The sequence below is a fragment of the Periophthalmus magnuspinnatus genome, chromosome 8 (genome assembly GCF_009829125.3).
Source record: "Periophthalmus magnuspinnatus isolate fPerMag1 chromosome 8, fPerMag1.2.pri, whole genome shotgun sequence".
NCBI classification, from domain to species: domain Eukaryota; kingdom Metazoa; phylum Chordata; class Actinopteri; order Gobiiformes; family Gobiidae; genus Periophthalmus; species Periophthalmus magnuspinnatus.
The window spans coordinates 6,181,335-6,200,925 of NC_047133.1; the positions used below are offsets into that span (position 1 = coordinate 6,181,335).

Here is a 19,591-nt window from a genome sequence, read left to right on the forward strand (position 1 = left end):
ACAAGCTAACCCTGCAATTTAGATCTGTACAAACATGTTCAGAAATGGCGAACTACTTCTTTTTCAGTTTATCTTTGTTTTGTTGTCAGTTCAGATTTTAACTTTTGGATTTGAGGAATTATCTCTAAAAAGCTGAAGATTCCTAAACCTGGACAAATTCTGCTGTAAATATTTCAACCGGAACATTTTCTTCAAGTGGCCTTTTTGTCTGGAGATTTCTTTGTCATACTTTTACTTTGAAAAGACTCTGAATGTGAACATGTGACTTTTATTTTGTAGTTTCTATACAGTTTTTATCAGAAGGGTTCAACTTCCTGTCAGACCTCAAACACAGATACCTCCGCCGCCAAAAGCAACCACGCCCTCTTATTCTGAAAACTACGCTCTTATTGTGAAAATGCCACTCTTATTCTCTCGTCTCAAATCTTTAACAAACTTTAAAATTATAGTTGAAAATAATTATAGTCATAATGACCAGCTGCAGAAACCTGGAGATTTGAGCTACTTAATGTGACTTAAGCCAGGACTTAAGCCAGGACTAAACCAAGACTGAACCAGGTCTGAACCAGGTCTGAACCAGGACTGAACCAGGACTGAACCAGGACTGAACCAGTACTGAACCAGGTCTAAACCGGGTCTAAACCAGGTCTGAATCAGGACTAAACCAGGACTAAACCAGGACTAAACCAAGACTAAACCAGGACTAAACCAGGACTGAACCCGGACTGAACCAGGACTGAAAAAGGTCTAAACCAGGACCGAACCAGGGCTGAACCAGGACTGAACCAGGACTGAACCAGGACTAAACCAGGACTGAACCAGGACTGTACCAGGACTAAACCCGGACTAAACCCGGACTGAACCCGGACTGAACCAGGACTGAACCAGGACTGAACCAGGTGCAGTGTTTGGTCGTGTTCCAGTTTTCTTTGGAGTTAAACACAGTTTAAGTTTTTTCGCATTTGTTCATTTGATATTTTGAGTTTTTGTAAAGTCTCTTGCAGCAAAACAATATTCTACCTACGTCCGTTTGAAGTCATCACAAACCCGACACTAACGGACACGAGCCAGAACTCAAAACACTGTCAGAGTTTGAGGAAACCTGAAATAAATGACTTTTTTCTTAAAGCTACACTAAGGAACTTTTCTGGTTGAAGGTCCATCACATGCTTGTTTCCATGGAGATGCCATTGCTTTGCTTGGAATGCTCCACAGTATGGCATTAAATGTATCCATCTCCATGTAGACAAGCAGGTGAAGCTGCAAGGCCAAGTGACAGGTCCGGTCTGTGGAGAGGCGAACCCGCTCACAGCAAGATTATCAAGGCGTTTCTTTAGCCTAGACGTGTTTAATGCCATACTGCGGAACATTCCAGAACAATAAGACCTATATGGGGAAGAGCAGGTAGCGCCGGTCCCACCAGAAAAAGTCACACAGTGCAGCTTTAATGAAGTCAATTTTGAAGAATTGACGGTAACAATAAAATATTTAAAGTGGAGGTATTTTTGTTCCTTCAATGTTCTCACGGTGTCCCCTCATCACAAACATGAAGAGGTTTTAGATCTCATCCATGTTTGAGTAATCTAGAGATCTCGCCTGGGCCCTTTTCAGACCCTCCTTACGGTTAGCAGTATGACCCTGTACAAGGCTCCGCCCACAAGTCTACATCACCCACGACAATTCTCCATAAATATGCAAAAACATGATGCAAAACTGTACACAACAACTTGACAAACCTGATTGTGTTGTGATAGCGCTCTGAAGGGGGGAGTAACTTAGCGCAGAGAGCAAAACGAATGTGAAACTTATAATACCTCCTCTTTAATATCGCGCAGAAGTCAAATACCGCCTCTTTAAAATGTTTCCTCAAACTCTGTCGATCTGAATCTGCTCAAAAACAAAACATCAGAATTGTTCCACATCTGACCTAAAAATACGTTTTTTGTTCAAGAAATGAAAACTTGAAAATCAACATTAACTTCCTGTTTTTATGAAGTGGATTTTGTGAATAATTTACATTGTTTTTTACATTTTAATTTCTCTGATTCTGATGATTTTTGTACATTTCCATTGTTGTTTTCTTTGATGTTTCCTCAGATCTCGTGCTCATGTTTAGATATTTTTGGCTTGTTTCAGTTTGCTTTTGCTTCAGCTTCGTTGCATCACGTCGGACCTCATTTTTCACGTTACCTCAGTTTGAACATGTTTTAGTTTTAATGACTCGTTGGGTGCGTCTCAGTGGCTTCGAACTAAAAACCTCACAATTATTTAAAGAAACGGGAGCCGAGGACAGATTCTAGACAAACACGGGGTAGACGTTTATTTATACACAAGATTTTAGAAACGTTTTTTTGTTCTGACGTTCTCTGCAGTGTGGAGAGATTATCTTGAAAAGGAGCTGCGTGTATCCTGCCTCCTACAGGTTTAAAAAAGTATTACAACCCCATCTGAGCCTTGACCTGCAGAGACACATACAGGTGTGTCTCATTCTCAGTTTATGGACAGACCTCATGTGAAAGAACCTCCAGAATTCACTCACTGAGCTGCAGAGGCGGCACTAGCACTGAGTCATGATTGTCTGCAGGTGCTGGGGTTTAAGTAGTGACGATTCAGATCAGAGAGAGGCATTTTAGGTGTAAAACAACTGGATTTCAGCTTTGAAACTGGCAACGAAATGAGAGAGTCATGTGACGCTCATTCTGCTTTCTGATTGGATAATTGTCTTGAACCAAAACACCGAATTATGACATAAATAAATGACGTCATGTCCAGTGTTTTTGTCATTTAGAGTAAATCAGTGTTACAATAGTTCTCAGTAAAAGTTCCATTTGATGTGAACATGTTTACCTCATATCTGGGGTCACAGAGAGGTCATGTGGAGTTTAAAATCTAAATCTTACAGACAGTTCGTTTAGACATGTTTTACTATGAAAACGGCTCAAGAAGAATCCCCGTTGTGGGATTTGGATGGGGTTCGTATGATCTCGGGTTGTTTAAAACTGGAACGTCCTCGGCTCCTCGTCTGTTTCCTCGTCTGTCTCCTCAGAAGCACAAACGCACACTTGCTCTGGACTCGCCGCTCTTTGGTCTGCGGCACATTTCTCGCGTTACACACTTTATATTTCCTCGTTTAAAGTACTGTATTTAAGATTAGTTTAGTTTTAAAGTTTTATTTCTGAAACTATCGCCTCGTCTCGTGACCTCATCAAATCCTCCTGTTTACAAAAGCTCAGAGGGACACAGCCTCAAAACAGAAAAAAAATCTAATCAACAAAATAAAACTCAAAAGGTGTAAAGCCATAGTATGTAACTTTTTAGCCAAAATAGACTAAATGGATGAGAAGAGCATGTTTTTTATCTTTGTTTTTTTTGTTTTTTTTCATATAGCCTGCGCCCTTACTCTGCAAGGGCTCACATCTCCACAAACCTGACTCTTATTTAGCCTCTTCCTGTTTCTTTCCATGGAAATATCCCTTTTTCTGTGGAGCCCAATGTTGACCACCTGCTCAGACTCTGGAAGTACATTTTCCATTCATTTTTCCCAGACTTTTGGAAAAAATTTAATATCGAGGGTTTAAAGGCATCGTGGAGGCTAACCAGCTACATGCTAACAGCAACGTGCTCCTTTACACTTTTAAGTCCAAAAAGCACGTTTAAAACACAAGATTCTGTGAAATGAGACTTCAAATGCAAGTACAGGTCTAGTGGTCAGTAGCTCCACAGATCTGATCTGTCCTGAGATTTCAAATTTTTTATATATTTTTTTCTGAATGTCTGTGGGAAAAATGAGACATGGGTTGAGCTCTGTAATATTCCAGAGTATGGCGTAAAACTTCTCTATCTCCACGGAGACTGTTCCGAAGTGTAGTTTTAACTTTATTTCCATGGGATCGGGCAGGTGACGGGCCACCTCCAGAAAGCTCCACACTGTAGCTTTAAAACCATGAGACCTGTTTATTTCCGAAGAGTAAAAAAAAAGGATTCTGTAGATTTATTTAACTGAAGCGTTTTGATATTTTGAGGCTTGTAACAGGCTGTGTCCCCGGGCTCCTCACTCAGAAGGAGGTGCTCCTCATGTCGTGTGTGGTAGAAGCCTGCAGGGGGCGTCATGGAGCAAGTACACTCTGTTTAACCTGCAGGGGGCGTCACGGAGCAGGTGCACTCTGTTTAACCTGCAGGGGGCGTCACGGAGCAGGTGCACTCTGTTTAACCTGCAGGGGGCATCACGGAGCAGGTGCACTCTTCATCTGCAGGGGGCGCTGTATGTAGCACATTCCACAGAGACGCACCCAAACCCACTCCTCACTTCAGACAAAACATTGAAACACGTCGTTACAAATATAAGAAAAAAATAAATAATAATTAAAAATGAAACGGCCGTGACTTGATTCAGTGAATAAAATAAATATAGAAACGGCGGGGAAACGAAGGGAATCACAAAGAGGGACCTTATTTTGAAAAGGAGCCACTTCACAATAAAAGCTTTTATACAGGATGGCCTAAATTTTCAGATAAATGTTAAATCTGTTCACATTTTTTAAAGCAAATGTTTATTTTTGATCTGTACATTGTTTCTTATTTAGGGTTTGGTTTATGGACAGTTAAGGGCTTTGGGACATGGAACCCTCGTCCCGCCCGGTAACAAAACGCCGAACATTTAGTGAGTAGCTTTACACATGAACATTAATAACAGACCAATCAGGCGCCTTCTTCCTCTGAGGCTCCTCCAGCTTGTGTTAGCAACAGGTTTGATTGACAGCGTTGCTAAACCAGCGGTGCGGGTGGGAGGAGGCGTTACCTTCGACAGCCTCGCTCCGGATTGGCTCTTTGGTTGCTATGATACTTGCAGTCAGAATTCCAAATATGGAACTGGGCTTCGGGTTAGCCGCTATAACCGCTAGCCTCGATGAGCTTCATTTGGAGCCGAACGCTGTGGGTGACGTCACACTCCCTCAGAACATTTCTTTTTACAAACTATGGCTCAGACTGATCAGTTATTTGGAAACTTTTTTTAAACATATCATGTCATACTGGTGAATATTCCAGATGTAGCGATAACGTCTCCATGCAGATAAGGAAAGTTATATAGTGTAGCTTTACGTCTGAAATTTGGTGAACTGCAATGTTATAAAGTTACAATACAAACTCTTGAAATAAAAGTTCATGAATGACTTTGCCTGAACCAGAGGAGGGCGCTGTAGAGCTGTTTCGTGAAGTGGCTCCAAAACTCAAAATGTTGAAGTCAGATTGAGTTAAAATTTTTTTATAATTTTGAGTCTCGTCTCAACATCAGAGACAGACTCATCTTTGGGGATTTTTTTGTGTGTTTTTTTAAGTACAATTTTAGTTTCATTTTGACTGTATATTTGTTTCCTGTTTCATTTTGGTGAATGTTTTGTATTTTCTGTACAAAGCCTCTTCCTGTGTTCATCTCAGTGTAATTTTTGGATTTGATGCAATACTTTTATAGAGAATAGAAACGTGCCCTTTTGTATTTCAGCACTGTATAAAAAAAAAGGAGGCCCTTCACTCTAAAAACGCGTTGGCTCCATTCAAAGTGCAGGGTTGTTTCACACGCCACACAAAAGATTCAAGTCTCTGGGAAAATTATTCGATTCAGCACAATTCTGATGCAAAGGAAACGCAGTAAAAGTTTAATTTCAAAATATGGGTCAATATGGTGAAGTATGTATGTTTATGGTGGAATGTTCAGCAGTTACCATGGAGAAACAATACACACATTAGCAAATGCTGACAAAAAAAAAAGATTAAAAATGACAACTCAAGAAAAATCCCAAAGTGATTTACAGAGCACATTTTAATTTTCCTGTGGTCCTGTGTAGGAGTTTGATTTTACACAAAAAATGTGACTCACTGAAAAACTCTTGGATAATGCTAGCTAGCTGGTGACTGTAATGTTAAAAGCACAAATCATCTCACCTGTTGTAGTTCAGATAAGTCTGTTCTTTATGGTCAGATTGTGTTAAAACAAAACTCAGATAAAATTCTAACAGAGCTTCATACAGAGCAGTGCCTACAGTTAGCATCACGCCCCCAGGGAATGTTGATGACATCAGCTGCTGCGAGGAGCACAGTGTCCATAGAGGAGGGAAGGTGTTTTCTTTCAGTTTTATCAGAGCTCATAATTCAAAAGTCAGTTTTATATTTGATTCTCTCTTTTTGCTGCATCAGAATTCGCATTTACGAACAGTTTTCCCGATTCAGTTTCCCTGTTTCGTCGTTTCAGTGACGTTTCAATGGTCTTGTGCCGAGCGCCTGAATGTTCAGATTTCGCCAAACTAACAATTATTAGTCTATGGTGTTTTTATAAAGAATCAAACTGGTACTTTTTAAATGTAAAAACTCAAATGAAACATTAAATGTTCAAAATTACACTCATGTCTCTGAGTCTATATGCCACACTATATGAATATGTGTCTATCTATCTGTCTATCTATCTGTCTATCTATCTATCTATCTATCTGTTTATCTGTCTATCTATATATTCTCATCCTCACGCTCGGTGGGTGGTCTTATCCTTTTTCCAAGCTCAGGGTTCTGCTCAGTATCTTTGCTGTTCCTTGTACTGCACTTTTTTAGACTGAGATGTCTGATGTTTTTCCAGGGATCTGCTGTAGCCGCTCCTCCAGTTTAGGGGTCACTGCCCCGAGTGCTCCGATGACCATGGGCTTCTCCAGCTTTTCTCTGAGCCCTGTTATTTCTCTAGTTTTTCATGTTACTTTTTCCTGATGTTCCCATCACTTGGTATTGTGATGTCCACCATAACGGCTTTGCTCTGTTGTTTATCCACCTCCACAGTGTCCGGTTGGTCCATCTCCATTCTGTCTGTATCTGAAGCCTGGGATCTGGAGAATGAGGATGGTGAAAAGAGAGGGAAAGGTAGTCCACACAGAAGGGGTCTCACTCCCAGAAGGAACAATAGCAGACACTGAAGACAGTTACAAATACCTTGTTATCTCACAAGGAAATGGCAACAAGAGGCTACAACCAAATACCTCCAACAAGTAAGGCAAGTCCCAAGGAGGCAGCTCAGTGGCAAGAGCAACACCCCGGCAATGAGCAGCTATGCCCTGCCAGTAATCAGTTACACAACTGGTATCATAAGCTGGCCAAAGGAGGAGATGGGGACCACAGACGTTCTCCTGATCCTGCACGGGGGTTTCCATTCCAAATCCAGCACCCTGAGACTGTACTTACTGTAGGGGGTAAGATGGTGCAGGGAAAGCAAACATGGAGTGGCATAACCAAGTGGAGCCATAGGGTACAGAACAGGAAAGTACTGTAGAACCCTCAAGCTCCCTGGACCCGAGCTTGAAAAAAGGAGAAGACCACCCGCGGAGGAGAGGACAAGATTTGACCCATAAACCCAATGTCACATTAGATGTAGGTGTTAGTTGTAGTGAAGTGTTGAACTTAGAAGGTTGTGAGTCTAAAAAAAGTCACCAGAAGAGGGACAGCTGCTGAGGAAGTCATTTTATTATGTTTTCAATAATCTCACCTGTTCATCAGTTTATATAATAACAGTAGTAATACGGTTATGATATCCAAATCCAAATAGCCTGTTACAAAAGGGACAGACACAAATGTAAATCTAAAAACATCACCATAGGCTCCTCCTCCAGTCGGCCTTCAGTCCTTATTCTACAGCTCAAGTACAAGACTTTATTTGACCCGGAAATGCACGGTTTGGTCCAAAATCTCATCAGTTTTCGTGGTGGTGCTTTCAGAGAAGCTGAAGATCTGTGCTCAGAGATGCAACATAAGCGAGTTTTATAATTGAGACCTCTGATCTGGAGATGGGAGGTGCTGCTCTGCTCCTCCTTTACCCACAGACACTGAAGAATGGGTCAAAGGCAGACGATTTCAAACATAAGGTGAGGCGCCTTGCCCAAAGACACAATACAACACTTTTGAGATGGGATCAAGACAACCCCATTAGCCACAGTATAGTTATGGTGGGAGTTCAAACTACGGCTCCTACTTTGGTCACAAGGAAAACATGCAAACTCCACACAAAGAGAACATGCAAACTCCACACAAGCACAGAGAGAACACGCAAATGCCACACAGGCACAGTGAGAACACACAAACTCCACACAGACACAGGGAGAACACGCAAACTCCACACAGACACAGGGAGAACATGCAAACTCCACACAGGGAGAACACGCAAACTCCACACAGAAAGGCCCAGATGACCTGGTTAGCACTCACTCTTCAAGTCCAAAATGATTAATGTTAGTGTTACAATGTTTTATTGATCACTGTCATCACATCACTGTCATTTATTAACCATGAACCATTTAATTTGCCTTATAACACAGGTTTGTCAGGGAGCACCACAGGGAGCACCACATGGAGTACCACAGGGAGCACCACAGGGAGCATCACAGGGAGCACCACAGGGAGCATCACAGGGAGCACCACAGGGAGCACCACAGGGAGCATCACAGGGAGCACCACAGGAGGGACAGGGATGTTGGTGTCACCTGCACATCCACTGGTAAAATGGGGGTCTCTGGGTTAAAAGGGTTTGTCTCCTGAATGTTTAAGCTCTGATCCCTGGACCTGATCTCAGGTCTATGGACCTGATCTCGGGTCTGTGTCTGTGGACCTGATCTCGGGTCTGTGTCTGTGGACCTGATCTCGGGTCTGTGTCTGTGGACCTGAGTTCGGGTCTGTGTCTGTGGACCTGATCTCGGGTCTGTGTCTGTGGACCTGATCTCAGGTCTATGGACCTGATTTTGGGTCTGTGGACCTGATCTCAGGTCTGTGTCTGTGGACCTGATCTCGGGTCTGTGTCTGTGGACCTGAGTTCGGGTCTGTGTCTGTGGACCTGATCTCGGGTCTGTGTCTGTGGACCTGATCTCGGGTCTGTGTCTGTGGACCTGAGTTCGGGTCTGTGTCTGTGGACCTGATCTCGGGTCTGTGTCTGTGGACCTGATCTCGGGTCTGTGTCTGTGGACCTGAGTTCGGGTGGATCTGAGGGTTCAGTTTTTTTGCAGAACTTTGGTCCGAGCAGAACAAAGAGGCGCGCGCTCAGACCGCTCCATCCGCGCGCCCGTGATCCGTGCACGGACTGTACGTGAGCGTGCCCGTGCGTCACCGACGTGGACACACCGTTACCGTGGAAACGCACCTTTCCTCAGTGAAGGAACCGAGGAAGGAGGGAAGGACCCAAGGAAGGAAGGAGAGAGCGGAGGAGGAGCGGACAGGGCCGTGGAGGAGGAGCGGACAGGCCGGTGGACGTGGCGGCTCCGGCGGACTACAACAGCGGGCAGAGGCGCCATGAACCGGAGGAACACCAGGTAAAACCCCGCGGTCATCACCGAGACCTGCGCTGATGCACCGGGCCTCGGGTCTGTGCGCTCCCGTGACTCCCGCGTCCCGCCGCTCCGAGCCTCGGTAATGTAAACACGGCGGGCTAACGGGTCCGTGCCTCCGCGCCTCTCGCGCATTTACCGGATGCTGAACTGCAGCTACCGCCACTGTTACCGCTCCCCGGGGTCTGTTTCGCTCTGTGGCCGATGCTAAGTGCAGTTAGCTCTGCTGGAGCCTGCGCTGACCGGCCCTGCTCCCCGCGGTCTGCAGCCGGAGCTAAAGCTAACGGCGCCGCTGCAGAATCCCCCCCCTCTCTCTGTCTCTCTCACTCTCTCTGTCTTTGATCCAGGGGCCGTGTCCAGGTGTTACGCGTGTGTCCGTGTCCCGTGCACCGGACACTCACGTCTGAAGAGTCTAACAAACGCGTTATATCACCGCTGCGTGTGTAGAGAGCGCGGGCATGAGGATCCAGATGTGGAGCGGAGATGTAGAGCCCAGAGGCGGGTGCGCTTCGGTCCTACGCGAGTCTGGACCCGGGAATCACCTGAAGCAGACCCGGTCAAACCCGGTCAAACCCGGTGTCCCGTGCCTGTGTCTGTCCTGCGCCCTGGACCTGCTCAGAGTGGGCACATCTGTATTATAAACGTGCAAAGAGACGGACCCTGCAAGAAACCCGCGGCTTAACGTTACAACACCTGTGCAACTTTAGAACATCCGCTACAGCGTTATAAGAACACAGTTTGTGCTTTAAACTGAATTCAAGTAAGTTATTAACGTAAAACAAAAGCATCACGTGCGGCAGACAGGATTTTTCTCCATTTTGAAAGTTTTATCACGTGTTTATGCAGCTTTTATCACAGCTTTTAATACATTCATGATGTCTATTCTTCCACACGGGACAGGACAGGTTTCATCTTCTCTGATCACATTATGTATCTTACTGTTGATTATATACATAAGTTTCTCTCAGTCTCTGTCCCTGATGTGGAGGACGCTTCACAGATGTGCTGCACTGGAATCCACACAGAACCTCACAAAACTTAAAAAATAATGTTTATAAAAAGAGAATGTGGACTTTAGGTGAACTTTAATCTGCGTGTATTACATAAATGACAGTGTTGTTTCAGTAAAAGTGCGTTTTTCTCCTCTTTGCGCTCTGTTTCACACGGGGTACATCTTTCACCAGAACACCGGGCTCCCCGCTAACGCCGCTAGCATCTCCCCGCTTTTCCACCGCAGTAACCCGCAGATAAAGCCTCGCCGCGGGGTTTGGGCTCCTCTCTGACCCGCTCTGACTCTCCAGCCAGACCCCCAGCCGCCCCCTGACACTGTACCCCGGGTGTCCCCTCTCTCTAGCCACGTATGTTTCACTCCCGGGCCGATAGCACCGAGGCTAGCTCCCGTTAGCTTCAGTAAAACAAGATGGCCACCGGCTGGTACTGGAGCCAGAGACATGGCAGCCTGCCCCGTCTTTGTACCGAGCAGAGCGGCCCGTGTCCGGCTCCAGGGGCCGGATCAGTCTGAGCCCACACACCGGAGAGAGAGGGGGGTACAGGCCGGGCACACGGGGCTGTATACCCGGGTGAGGGACAGGGGTTTAGTGGATTACAACAGCTGTGCGCATCTGCAGCTCTGACGGACCTACCAACACCTTTATAAACTGACATTTGGATCACAATTTTAATGTGTTTGATTTTTGGATTATCATGTACATGCTTTATCTTGACCCTTTAGCCATTACTCAAACCTGCATACTTGTAAAATTAAAAACAATAGTATTATAGTTAGTATTAGCAGTTGTAGTAGTAGTAGTAGTAGTTGAAGCAGGAGCAGTTACTACATCAGATAAATTAGGCTCTTATCTTATTATTATCTTATGTTATCACTCCTGGTTTGCATTTTTATTAGTTGGCTGTTATTCGATGATAAGGCAACTTGAGTTTTGGGGGTGAATCATGGCTTTAATCAGATGAAGATGCTGTTTCTTTGTTCACTGTATAGTTATTTTTGTCTGTTATGGATATATATGACATGGAGATCTTATATCATCGAAAGTCTCACAATAACATTGTGGACTAATACATTGAGTTATTAGTCTCTGTGTAAATGCTTTGTTTTGGTATAGTATGCTAAAAAACAGGGGACTACATAGACCATGATGCTTTGCTGTTTCAGTGCAGACTAAATGAATAAATTATCTTATTGAGCACTTTTGAATCTTAGTTCTTTGGATTATGACAGAACCAAAGTCTTGTCAAGGCATTTTACAGGGAAAAAGTTATATATTTTAGCAATGTTTGAGCCTCCACAAAAATGTCACAATAAATTAAGTACAGATTGTGGACATCAGCGAAGAGGTTTGGATGTCGTTTGGTCTTTGTTGCGCACTTTGAGTCAGATCATAGAGATACTTTAGCCATATTAATGTGTCACATCCAAACACATCCCCCTTCTGTTTTCTACTACCTCTGTCTGCACATGCTCAGTGTCTCTCTGTCCTCAGGCTCCGGTGCTGACCTCAGGCTGTTGGATTGACCTTTGACCTTCAGGCTCTGCCCCCTCACAGGTACAATTCTGATTACATCACTACACCTGTGAAAGTGGGAGGGGCTTTCCTCCACAAACAACAACTATCCTCTGTCTTATTCTCCATAAAAAAAACATCTAACCCTGTAGCTCAGATCTGTACAAACATGTCATGTCATGTTATTTTGGTCTTAAAATGTTTGTATTAACTAACTCTACATGATCCTAGTGTTTTTATTTCACTATTTTGTCCCTAAATCAAAATATGAACATTAATAATGGACAAATCAGGCCTCTCCCTCTTCCTTCACCTGTTCTCTCTCTCTCTCTCGCTCTCTCTCACTCTCATCTTTCTCTGTATCTCTCATCTCTCTATATCACTCTCAGTTAAATTGTCTTGTCTCCATGTTTCTTCAGCTCTTCTCTCTCTCTGTATCTGTCTCTCACTGTACCCCCCTCTCTATCATTCTATTGTCTCAGTTTAACTGTCTTGTCTCCCAGTTCCTTCAGCTGTTCTCTCTCTCTGTCTCTGGATCTCTTTCTCTCTGTCTCTCTCTATCGTTCTGTTGTCTCAGTTAAATTGCCTTGTCTCCCCGTTCCTTCAGCTGTTCTCTCTCTGTATCTTTCTATGTATATGTCTCTTATCTCTCTGCCTCTGTATCTCTCTCCCCCTCTCTCTCTGTAGCTGTCTCTTATCTCTCTGTCTCTGTATCTCCCCCCCCTCTATCATTCTACTGTCTCAGTTTAACTGTCTTGTCTCTCCGTTCCTTCAGCTGTTATTTCTCTCTGTATCTCTTTCTCTCTGTATCTTGCTCTATCATTCTGTTAAATTGTCTTGTCTCCCCATTCCTTCAGCTTTTCTCTCTCTCTGTATCTGTCTCTCATCTCTCTATCTCTCTGTCTGTATCTCTCTATCATTCTATTGTCTCAGTTAAATTGTCTTCTCTCCCTGTTCCTTTAGCTGTTCTCTCTCTCTGTATCTATCTCTGTCTCTCTGTATGTATCTCTCTGTGAGGAAGACAATAGAGTCTCAGTTAAATTGTTTTGTCTCCCTATTCCTTCCTCTCACTCCCCGTCCCTCTCCTTCTCTTTCTCTGTATTTCTCTCTCTGTTGTTTCAGTTAAATTGTCTTGTCTCCGCGTTCCTTCAGCTGTTCTCTCTCCCTCTCTCCCTCTCTTTCTCTGTATCTCTTTCTCCCTCTGTCGTCTCAGTTAAATTATCTCCACGTTCCTTCAGCTGTTCAATCTCTCTGTCTCTTCACAGTTTCTCTGATGGCTGACCTGGACACAGACCTGCTCTCGGGCCCGCCTCCCCTGGACGCCCTGCTGACCTCTGACCCCTCGCCCACGCTGAGCTCGCTGGCGCTGCTCTCGTGTGTAAAGTCCGAGCCGGAGGAGCTGGAGCTGGACTCGACCGTGGACCTGTCGTCCATCCAGCCCCTGTCCACTGCTGACCTGGCCCACGAGCAAATCAGAATGGAGATCAGTGGACTGGACTACATCAAGTCTGAGCATCATGAGTTCAAGTCCCACTACGAGACCGGCTCCGTGTACGACTACATCTCACAGGTACAGCCTCCCCCTGCCCAGACGCTTCCTCTCCTCAGTAATGTCGTCACTGTACTGAAAACTCCATTTTGATACTAAGGATTAAACTCGATACTTGATGTTGATACTGTGACAATCTTTAGTCTATGTGTCTTCTAATTGTTCTGATACAGATCGAGATCATTCTAAAGAGATTCACGAAAGACTCATTTCTGTCAGTTAGACTTTTTTTAATATCAATACCTGTCAAACATGAGGATATAGTTTCGATACTTGTTTTAGCATCGATTAGAATCAGATTTTCGATATTTTTGACAAACTCCACTGATTCTGGCTCCAATTCACTTTCTCTGTAAAAACTGTGGCCCCTCTCTTTGTAAATGCTGCTCGTCATTTTGGTTTTAAAATGTTCATATTACTGCGCTTTAAATAATCCTGGTGTTTTTATTTCACTATTGTGTCCGTAAGTGAAGATATAAACATTCATAGCAGAACAACCAGACACTATCCTCGAGGTCGCTCCCGCTAGCGTTAGCAACAGGTTTGATTGACTGTGTTGCTAAGGCGGGAAGGGGCGTTACCTCCTGATTGTCTCTTTGGTGGCTATGATACTCAAGGTCACAATATCAAATATGGAACTCAGCTCCAGATTAGCCCCTGTAACTGCTCGCCTCGATAAGCTTCATGTGGAAGCGAACGCTCCCTCAGTCCACTTCTTTACAGAGTCTATGCCCCAGACTCCCCCTCCCTCTTCCCAGACTCCTCCTCCTGCTCCCCAAACTCCTCCTCCCTGTCCTGAGACTCCTCCTCCTTCTCCTTTATACACCTGTCTCACATGTGCCTCCCTCCTCAGGTGTCAGACTCCCTGGACTACCTGAAGGCGGAGCAGGTAGACCTCCAGTGTTACTACGCCGAGCTGAGGTCGGATTATTCTGAACCGAGTTTGGAGTCGATCCACATGGCGGAGCTGAGGTCTGAACTGCACAAGCTCCGCCCCGATGCACTGCTGCTCGACGGCCTCAAGGTGGAGCCAGAGTGTAGCTCCGAGGCCAGTTTGTATGAACTACAACCTCCGAACAAGAACCAGGGGGAGAGCAGCCGCGCAGGGAAGAGCGCCACCACCAGGAAGCCCCGCAACATGCAGGTAAAACTACACTACAGAGACACGAAGCAATTTGACAGATTCATGTTTGACCCGGTTTGATGATAGAGCCTGACCTAAATATTCATCAGAATTTTACTTCAGTTCAGTGTTTGTCAGTTTGTGAAGAAAAGTACAAAAATACACAAGTATTTGTGAGCTGTAAAACAGAATCCCCCTGCCTCTGTTACCAACACAGAAACCTCCACCATCAAACAAAGAGACACTTTAAACCTGCATTTAAATGAAGCTGTTGTCTTTATTTGAGTCTAATCAGAACTATTGAGTCATTCAGACAGGTGTGGGTTGTTCACACAGGTGTGGGCCCTTGTTTACATTATAGTTGCTATACATTACCTGTACGTGGGCTACATCTTCTGCTGTGTACAAAACTAGAAAAGACCAGGCAAGATTTTTGTGAAATCTTAATTCTAATGATATAACTGTGTGGTCTCAGACCTTAGATGTACTTAAACATAAGGAGCTGCTACACTAAAGATGAGCTCACACAGGCGAACGCAGCTCTAACATGTGTGCGTTCAGTCCAATGATAGTAGTACCTGTGGCGTTCTCGTGCACTCGGCTGTTACATGCATGTGTGTGTGATAGTAATGCTTGTTTATGTGTCTTAGGGGGAGAAGCCTTTCTCGTGCACTCAGTGTGGGAAAAACTTCAGCACGTTGGGGAACCTGAAAACTCACCAGAGGATCCACTCGGGCGAGCGTCCGTATTGCTGTTCCCAGTGTGGAAAGAGCTTCGGCCAGGCGGGCAACCTGAAGAGACACCAGCTCATTCACACGGGGCAGAAGCCCTACGTCTGCGCCCACTGCCCCAAAGGCTTCACCAAAGCCGACGACCTCCGCTCCCACCAGCGCCTCCACACCGGAGAGAGACCCTTCCTCTGCTCCACCTGCGGGAAGAGCTTCGGCCAATCCAAAGAGCTGAAGGCTCACCAGCTCAGCCACACGGGTGAGCGTCCCTACTGCTGCGCCCACTGCGGCAAGAGCTTCACCAAGGAGACCAGCTACCGTAACCACGTCCACATCCACACGGGAGAGAGGCCTTACGCCTGTTCGCAGTGTGGCAAGTCTTTCAGCAATGCCGCCGTGCTCAAGACGCACGAGAAGATCCACTCCGGTGAGCGCCCGTTTGGCTGCACCCAGTGCGGCAAGAGCTTCGGTCGCCTGGGGCACCTCAAAGCTCACCAGCAGATCCACACGGGAGAGAGGCCCTATGCCTGTCCTCAGTGTGGCAAGACGTTCAGCCAGAGCGGGCATCTGCGCGCCCACGAGCAAATCCACAAGAGGGGCACGGCGGGCAGCGACAGCAGCTAGACTCTAACACTGTCATACTCATTTAGTATACGGACATGAGCGGCCACTCACAGGGTCACAGGGTCAGATGTCATCTGAACCGGGGCCAGAGGGTCACAGGTCATCTGAACCACAGCCAAAGGGTCAGAGGTCATCTGAACCACAGCCAAAGGGTCAGAGGCCATCTGAACCAGGGCCAAAGGGTCAGAGGTCATCTGAACCAGGGCCAAAGGGGCAGAGGTCATCTGAACCAAGGCCAGAGGGTCAGAGGTCATCTGAACCAGGGCCAGAGGGTCACAGGTCATCTGAACCAGGGCCAGGGGTCAGAGGTCATCTGATACAGAGGGTGAACTAAGCCAGCACAACCTAACCCAGACTCACTTCTCAAACCTTCAGGACAGACAGGGTCTTTGTTTCAGTGTTTACAGTTTTACCGTGGAATCACGGTGACGCCTCAACAGCTTTAACCAGGACACAGACTTACCTCAGAGCGCCTGCAGGGGATGCTGTCTGACAGCAGGGGGCAGCAGACTGAGTACAAAAACTCCTGTAGGAGCCAGGATTGAACCATTGACCTTCAGGTTAGAGGGTGAACACTCTCCCGCTAAGCCACTGCCGTTCTAAGAGCAAAGAAAACCGTAATAATGTGCTTTTGTTTTAAAAAACACAATTTGGCTTAATCAGCTCCACTATTTTTAAAAAGATGGAGATTTGTGATTTCTGTTTGAAAAACAGCTTCACATCTGAGAGAGTGAAATTTGGCAAAATAACACTCAAAGGAGAGATGCCGAAATCCCACGGAACCTCCATCTGAGCATCTGCTGGGACCTCCACTGAGATCTCCACCGCAACCTCCGACCGGACCTCCACATGCAGCGTGAGCCCGGAGTCTCAGATCTGATCCGGGACATTAACCCTTTGAGGACAAAATGTGCCTGGACCGGTGAGTTCTTTGGACGTCCCATCATGCCCTCTGCTTTACCCATGATGCCCTCTGTTTTACCCTTGATGCCCTCTAGTTTACCCATGATGCCCTCTGTTTTGCCCATGATGCCCTGCTCCCTGTGAGTGGCGCAGTATTATTCTTCTCTTTTGTATTTTGAGTATATCCTGTTTTTATCTTGGGGCCCTCAGTATCTCCAGGGCCAGACTTATGCAAGTGTTTGTGTCGTGTCGTCTAAGAACTTTCAACTGAGCACAACCAGCAGGGGGCGCTGTTACACCTCACACCAGGACCAGCAGGGGGCGCTGTTACACCTCACACCAGGACCAGCAGGGGGCGCTGTTACACCAGGACCAGCACTTTTACAGATTTATTTGAGTTTTATTTTTGTATTTTTCTACAGTTCCTCCAGAATCATGTTAAACTGGTCTGTTCTAATCCAGAGGCTCTTCGATCATGAAAGAAACGAGATGAGAAGAGTATCATCTCTGTGTGTTACAATACTGCAGACTAAAACCAGGTCTGAACCAGAGAAATAATACGTCCACGTTTGGTTTGGTGAGGCCCCTTGAGTCATGGTTAAAAAAATACACGTGGGATTTGCCAGCGTTGCGTAGTAATTTTGGTACAAATGAAAAAAAAATGGGCTGCTCACTATTGTGATGTGCAGCTATCCATAGGGGGCGCTGACAGCATGCAGCGCTTTGTTGTGATGAGTAAGCACTGGGCTGATTTAAAGCTACACTGTGGATTCTTCAGGCATCTAATCAGCCCAAACTAAATATTGGCCTCTATGAGATTTAAGGGCGATATCCCATACACTAAAAAGAGCAAATATTGTCCTGATTTAAATTGATATATCTGTAAAAATTCCAAAGTATTGAAGCTAAATCTGTTAAAAGTTTTTAAAAGATGAAAATCTCGAATCTCGTCTCTTTAAAGAGATGAAGAAGAGTCTGGAGTTTTATCTGTGTGGTGCTGTCACTACAAACAAACAACAAACACTTTCTGTTTGATCAAAAACATTTCATTTGTAAATATTCTCCATCATTTTACTCAATATTTCTACTTATTTTTAATGTGGTCAAAAAGTTTTTTTTGAAAATTTCTTAGACCAGAATCAGTGATGATGTTTGAGCCAAACTCATGTTCAGAGATGCCACCATTTTGTGTTTAATGTGATATTTTTAATGGGACTTTTGGGAGCTCAAGTTTGACCAGCAGGTGGCGCTATACACCTGTTTTTGTATAAAGCAGAACAGAGGTCAGAGGAGCAGAGAATTCAACCACAAAAACCCAGAGAAAACCAGGACTAAACCAGGCCTAAACTAGAACTAAACTAGACCCAGGACTGAACCAGAAGTAAACCAGGCCTAAACCAAAACTGAACCAGGACTAAACCAGGTCTAAAACAGGAGTAAATGTGGTTGAAATGCCTTGTCTTTCTTGGCAGCTCACACAGGACACTTAGAGCTGGTTAGCCCTGTGCTCCTGCTCCTGTCTACACCTGTCTGCTTCTGTCTGCTCCTCTGCTGTTTGACCTGCAGGGGGCGCTATAGGACCAACTTAAACCATTCCACGTTGATCGCTGCAAAAGGGACGGTTTATTTCAATTCAGATCAGTTTTACACGGTAGACATTTGAGGTGTTTCATTACGATTCCGTTTCTGTTTCTGATTCTGTTCTGAGTTTTTATATTTCCAGTAACTTTTTGCAAAAGGATTTTTTTTTTAAAGTTAAAGAAGGGGTATTATCATGAGTGAGAGTTTAAAGCGGGGGTATTATCATAAATGATTGTTTAAAGAGGGGGTATTCTGCAAAATGGACTTTTCTGAACTTTCTTCCATGTTTAATATTGTTCCCTCATCAGAAACATGAAGAGGTTTTAGATGTCATCCATGTTTGAATAATCTAGTGATTTGTCCTATTTTTGCCCTATTTGCCCTATTCAAAACCTCCTTACAGTTAGCAGTACAACCCTGTACAAGGCTCTGCCCACAAGCCTACATCTCCCATGCTCTCACGCAGCAGTTCTCCATAAATATAAAAAACTGTACACAGCAGCTTGACAAACCTGATGTGATGTGCAGTAGTTTCATTAGTGAGATGCAGCTGATTGTGTTGTAATGTGTTGCCTGCGCTGAAAGGGGAGTGACTTAGCACAGAGAGCAAAATATGTGTTATGTGTTACAGTTAATACCTCCTCCTTAATACCCCATAGAAGTAAAATACCCCCTCTTTAAACCCCCATAGAAGTAAAAGGTGAGTATTGAGCGTGTTTGTGGTGTTGTGGTGTAAAGTGCCTCTGGACGATCTGACCGGGTGGAGCTCGTTTCTGGATTCTTTCTTTTAATGTTTTTATATTTGTACGTTTTTTTCTGACGAACATTCCTCGTTTTTCATCTGGAATTTTGAAGCCGGAAACTCGTGGGACCAAACTCAGCACAAGCAGATCGCTCACTGTGTCAAGACTTTACAAACCCTTTCAATTTAAGAGCTACAATAACTCCACACTTTTCACAGTAAAAGCAAAAAAGAGGAAACGATGCAGCGACTTGTATCTAAAGAGTTAATAAAAAAACAACAGAAACAACTCGGACGTCTTTGTGTTTTTTAGTTTGTCTGAACCAGGAGTAAACACGATCTAAACCAGGCCTAAACCAGAACTAAACAAGGTCAAAACCAGGACAGAACTAGGGCTGAACTAGGACTAAACCAGGACTAAACAAGAGCTAAATAAGACTAAAAAAGGTCTGAACCAGGTCTAAACCAGGTCTAA

General features: G+C 44.8%; 1 protein-coding gene across 3 annotated transcripts; it reads left to right on the plus strand.

Moving 5' to 3' along the window:
* The first annotated feature begins 9,180 nt into the window (after window positions 1–9,180).
* si:dkeyp-113d7.1 (uncharacterized protein LOC407709 homolog) lies at window positions 9,181–19,386 on the plus strand. 3 transcript variants are annotated; one of them, XR_008648758.1, is made up of 6 exons: window positions 9,189–9,329; window positions 11,846–11,908; window positions 13,132–13,436; window positions 14,269–14,559; window positions 15,189–15,959; window positions 16,050–19,380. XR_008648758.1 is itself a non-coding variant. In XM_033970486.2 (5 exons), the coding sequence occupies exons 3-5, from the start codon at window positions 13,140–13,142 to the stop codon at window positions 15,888–15,890; spliced, it is 1,290 nt and encodes a 429-aa protein (XP_033826377.1). In that variant the 5' UTR covers window positions 9,181–9,329; window positions 11,846–11,908; window positions 13,132–13,139; the 3' UTR covers window positions 15,891–19,386. The 3 variants fall into 3 exon arrangements, 2 of the variants coding, with proteins under 2 accessions (XP_033826377.1, XP_055079400.1); XM_033970486.2 differs by having other exon boundaries at window positions 9,181–9,329; window positions 15,189–19,386; XM_055223425.1 differs by having other exon boundaries at window positions 9,317–9,426; window positions 15,189–19,380.
* The last annotated feature ends 205 nt before the right edge of the window (window positions 19,387–19,591 follow it).